General features: G+C 42.2%; 1 protein-coding gene across 6 annotated transcripts in view; it reads left to right on the plus strand.

The window, feature by feature from the left end:
• magt1 (magnesium transporter 1) overlaps positions 1-4,545 on the plus strand; it is a 41,874-nt gene extending 37,329 nt beyond the window's left edge. For 5 of the 6 annotated variants that reach the window (XM_061835428.1, XM_061835429.1, XM_061835430.1 and 2 more), the window contains one exon: positions 2,234-3,821. In XM_061835428.1, coding sequence (XP_061691412.1) covers positions 2,234-2,252 — 19 coding nt within the window. In that variant the 3' untranslated portion in view covers positions 2,253-3,821. The other variant, XM_061835427.1, reaches the window with a different exon arrangement.
• Positions 4,546-5,763: the final 1,218 nt, after the last annotated feature.

Here is a 5,763-nt window from a genome sequence, read left to right on the forward strand (position 1 = left end):
TATATGTGCGTTCATCTGAGATGACACGCTGTGGCGACCCCGAAAGGGACAAGCCGAAAGATACTTACTTTTATTTATGTATCAAATATTGCTTATTTATTAATTATTTCTTACCCAAGACAACAACTTCCACACTCGACTCTTGTTTGCATTAATCCAATCAAAGGGCGAGGCCACTTATCCTAACAAATTAATTCCCAGGAACTCAAAGATCGCCACGGTTAACACGAGACGGTGGAACTCTCTTACGTGAGGGGCGGCTATGGTGAAGGATGCCTCCTGAAGTCCACGATTATCTCAACATCTTTAGTGCGTTTAGCTCCAAGTTGTCGGCCACACCAAAGCGCCAACGTCTCCACTTCCTGTTGATTCGCAAGCTCGTCATAGTCTTTGATTAGGCCGATTACTGTGGTGTCATTGGCAAACTTCAGGAGTTTGACAACTGGGCTTGTTTAGGTGCAGTCATTTGTGTAAAAACTCCTGGGCGTGTTTAGGTGCAGTCATTTGTGTAGAGCAGTGATTCCCAACCTTTATTGAGCCAAGGCATATATCTTAACATTGGAAAAATCTCACGGCACACCAACAAACAAAAATGTCACAAAAGTGGATACACAGGTTAATTATACACTTTGTCAATTTCTAAAATTGTGAAACGTTGTCTGTCTTTCTACACTGCTGCATTAGATAGATGACAAGATAGAGTTTTGTTGGAAATAATATTTTCACATATTAAGACAAATGTAATAAATTTCCAAGGCATGCCAGAAGAACTCTCATGGCACACTAATCTCCCACACCACACTGTAGAGAGAGGACACAACCTTGGGATGCCTCCATGCTGATGGTGCGTGTGGAAGAGGTGGTGTCCCCAAGCCTCACCTGTCAGAAAGGTGTATTGGCTGCATCTCTTGCCCGTGACGTCATCCCTGACATTCGCCATTGAAAACACGGTCTGGCCCCTACTGTGGGAGACGAACACTCCCTTTATGACACGGAAGCTCTTTTCGAAGAAGAGAACATTTCACAACTGAGTGAAGTTACCGGGGCAATATTACCCTATTGTTTCAAGTCATATTTAGATCTTCTTCTTTTCCTTTTGGCTTGTCCCAAATAGGTGTCGCCACAGCGTGTCAATTTTTTCCATCTAAGCCTATCTCGTGCATCCTCCTCTCTAGCACCCACAGTCTTCATGTCCTCCCTCACAATATCCATCAAGCTTTTCTTTGGTCTCCCTCTCACTCTTTTGCCTGACAGCTCCATCCTCAGCACCCTTCCACCAATATATTCACTCTCTCGTCTCTGAACATGTCCAAACCATCGAACTCTGCTCCCTCTAACCTTGTCTCCAAAACATCCAACTTTAGCTGTCCCTCTAATGAGCTCATTTCTAGTTCTATCCAACCCGTTCACACCAAGCGAGAGTATCTTCATTTCTGCCACATTCAGTTCTGCTTCCTGTCGTCTCTTCACTGCCACTGTCTCTACAGCATGTCCTGTCCGTTCCTTCTGACAGGGGAATCTGCCAGCCGTTCCCAGCAGACCTTCATAATATGGTTGGGCCTGTCACGTCGGACCGGCATCTTATCCCACTATCGGAGCAAACTCACCACCAGGTGGTGATCAGTTGACAACTCCGCCCCTCTCTTCACCAGAGTGTCCAAGACATGCAGTCACAAGTCAGATGGCACGACCACAAAGTCGATCATCTAACTGCGATGTAGGGTGCCCTGGTGCCAGGTGTACATGTGGACCCCCTTATGCCTGAACATGGTGTTCGTTATGGACAATCTGTGATGAGCAAAAAAGTCCGATAACCAAATACCACTCGGGTTCTGATCTGGTGGGGGCAGGGGGGGGGTCTAATCCGTATATCATGGCCTGCATCACCACTGTTTTATAAACTTTGCCCTTCATCCATATCACATACTTTTCTGTCACATAACACACCAGACACGTTCCGCCAGTTGTTGCCAACCTGCTTGGACCCGTTTCTTCACTTCGTTACCACACTCACCATTGCTCTGGATTGTTAACCTCAAGTGTTTGAAGTCGTCCACCCTCGCTATCCCTTCTCCCTGGAGCTTCACTCTTCTTTCTCCGTCCATCTCATTCACACACATATATTCTGTTTTACTTTACTTTACTGTTTTACTTAATCTTCATTCCTCTCCTTTCCAGTCCGTACCTCCATCTTTCTAATTGTTCCTCCGTCTGTTGCTTGCTTTCACTACAGATCACAATATCATCTGTGAACATCATGGTCCGAGGGAATTCCAGTCTAACCTCGTCTGTCAGCCTATCCATTACGACTGCAAATAGGAAGGGGCTCAGTGCGGAACCCTGATGCAGTCCCACCTCTACCTTAAATTCTTCTGACACACCAACGGCACATCTCTCCGCTTTTCTGGTGCCCTCATACATGTCCTGTACTATTCTAACATATTTCTCCGCCACACCAGACTTGCGCATGCAGTACCACACTTCCTCTCTTGGTACTCTGTCATAGACTTTCTCTAGGTCTACCAAGATATAATGTAGCTCCTTCTGACCTTCTCTGTACTTTTCCACTAACATCCGCAAGGCAAATAGTGCATCTGTGGTACTCTTTCTAGTCATGAAACCATACTGTTGCTCGCAGATACTTACTTCTGTCCTGAGTCTAGCCTCCACTACTCTTTCCCATAACTTCATTGTGAGGCTCATCATCTTTATTCCTCTGTAGTTTCCACAGTTCTGAACATCGCCTTTGTTCTTAAAGATGGGGACTAGCACACTTTTCCTTCATTTGTCTGGCATCTTCTCTCCCGCTAGTATTCTATTGAATAAATTGGTCAAAAACTTTTTTTAAAATACACAATTCACATGTTACCTAATCTATGTTAAAGTTAAGGTCAAAAGGTTCGAGCCATATTTAGATGATATACGCATTACGGCCAAACCGCCTCCCCGTCCGATCCACTTCTGCAGCGGAGATGAGTGACCACGACCCGGCGCCACGACGAGCCAGCCCAGCCGACAAGGCCAGCGGCCGGCTCGGCCTTGTCGACAAGGCCGGTAGTGATTCACAAGGCCTGCGGAGGCTGTCCTCCATACAGTATTCAGATTACTTCTCCACTAACAACAGACTCCCCAACAGATGGATGATGAGGAACCCGATCAAATATTCAAAATGACTGGCCCAATTCATAGCCCTTTTACAAGTCATGTGCCCAGACACCGGTGGGGTGGGGGGGGGGGCTTTTTTCTCCCCGCACGTGGCTGCCCACCTACCCATGACCCGCCTCCGTGTCGGGGGAAACGTTTTCAGCAACAGCCCAGAAACCTGGCTGAAGATGTGTGTGGAGGAATGACCCATAATCCCTCCTGCAGCGTGTGTAAACCTGATAAAAACTACAGGAAATGTTAAGCCTTGGTAATTGCAAATAAAGGTTACTGTACCAAATATTAACAATGATTTTCATAGGTGTTCAAATACTTATTTTCATCAGTAACTTAATACATTATTTTAAAAAAAATCATACACTGTAGATAGTGTCTCACAGTGGACCTTCACCTAAGATGAAAATTCCAGACCCCTCCATGATTTCAAAGTGGGAAAATTTGCAAGATCACAGGTTGTTAAAAATACTTGTTTTCCACACTGTGTATTTCTTTGTCTTATCTTTGTCTATTTACATGTGTTTGTCTTAGAGTGGGGAAACTGCAGATAAAAAACTGAAGTGGGCCAATACTTTTTCATGGCACTGTACTTTTTACCTTCTTCAAATGAAAGATGAAAGGTTCATGGATTAATCAGTACACTAAAAATCTCTCTGCTTTCTTTACAGCTTCCTAATGAGTTAGGGCTGTTCAGTACCCTTCCTGACCTGAAGTAGCCAAAGTGCCTCTCCATTATGTATTTTATTTTTACCATTTTTCATGTCACAATGTGGTTACTGTAAAAGCTAATGTTGAGCCAAAGATGTTTGTGTGACCACTGTCCAAACACATATTCTCACACAGTGCTTTAAAAACAAAGACTTTGGCTTTCTCTACTTTGTCAGTCTCTGTCATCACAGTTAATAATTTAATGACATATTTTATCAGTTGTACATTTTTTTTTCAATTTGTTTCAAATTTTGAGTTTGTCTAGGAAATGGAGACAAACTTACTAGAACTTTATCACCAGACAATAAAAATCATACTATGGGAAGAATGGCAGATTTGTTTACAAGAACTGAAATTATTAGCAATACATTTTCTGTTACAGATAACTATGAATTAAATAATCAAATGTTTTCCAATGTCAATGTTTTTATGGCGTGATGAAGTTTTCCATTACAACAATTGTCACTGTTATAACATTCTGAGCTTTTTTTTTCTCAAGTTATACATACATATGGAAAAATTGCTGGTACCTCTGTTAATGAAAGAAAAACTCCAAAACACCAGACTTGAAACTGACAAAAGTAATAAACAAAACTTTCCAGATAACTGACAAATGGAAATAGGGCACTAGTTTTAAGTTTGTGGTCCAACAGAATGATCTCAATAAAACTACATGGTCATAAATTATGGTGCCCTTTGCATTCTATTCCACAACATTTTGAGGAATCCAGGAAAACGATTCCTCTGAATCTCAGACTGTTCGCATGTCTTGACGGGAACTTTGGCATGCTATTCGTGAGCACTGTGCTCAGCCTCCTCAGGTTAAAATTACAGTATACCTTTCTGACACTGGGCAAAAGATTGCACTCCAGAATGGTTTGATAGTCTTAATTCTTTGGATTAAGTGGCTGGGGAAAGGGAAGTCACGGCATCCCTCCTAAAGCTACTGCCCGGGTCAATCTCTAATGTTTAAAAAAAAAAAAAAAGCATGGGTTGATTGAACTCAGTAGATGGCAGCAATGGTTTGCTTGACAAATACAATCGAACCACGAATTAACGGACCCTGATTTGATGGTCTTCGGTCAGAAAACAGTGTCTAGTTGGATCTTAAAAGCACCTCTTCCATGTACTAGTGAGGTAAGTATAAACGTAACAAAAAAAACTGGAGTTCATTTACTTTTTAAAATCATTTTACAATTTTGTGCGCTACTATTTTCAGACAATGAAAGAAAGTCCATAATTTGTGCTGTATTGGTGTTTTACGTCGCAAAAAAATGCTGGAATTTAACGTACAATCTCCCCCACAGTCCCCAAACCCCCCACCAAAAAAATTAATCTGTTCAGTGCACTCACTGTTTTAGGTTAATGTGGGTTTCTCATTAAGCAATACAGTACAGTGTTAGGACACGGAGCTTCCCCAAATGAAAGACGAAAGTTCGTGCTGAACACTGACTGGGCTGTATCCCCATGAGTGTTGAACTCATTTTTGTCATGTCACATTGTAGTTAGGGTTTTCCTTAGAGAGACATTATTTCTGAAACTATACAAATATTTAATCAAGTGTTGATGTTATTACATATGGAAAATTGATGGACAACTAGATAATAGTCTAGTAAACGTGTTGAAGTTACAATCAAAATTAGTTTGGTAGCAACCAATATTTAAGTGCAATATCTCAACGTGATTTGCATTGGTACGGAATTTAACAATTATGGACGTACATGCACATTTGCTTTTGTGGTCCACGTTACTGGTGTGCCGTCTGGATCTGTTTTAGGATTGTCACTTCACTGGCACTTCCAAGTTTGTCGCAATCAGAGATGTTCAACATTTGACCAGTCGGGGGCAGCGATGCACTAAAAGTGCCCAATTTGTCGGAAATTCAGAAAGAAGAAG

This window comes from Syngnathoides biaculeatus, chromosome 11 (genome assembly GCF_019802595.1).
Source record: "Syngnathoides biaculeatus isolate LvHL_M chromosome 11, ASM1980259v1, whole genome shotgun sequence".
Lineage (NCBI taxonomy): Eukaryota > Metazoa > Chordata > Actinopteri > Syngnathiformes > Syngnathidae > Syngnathoides > Syngnathoides biaculeatus.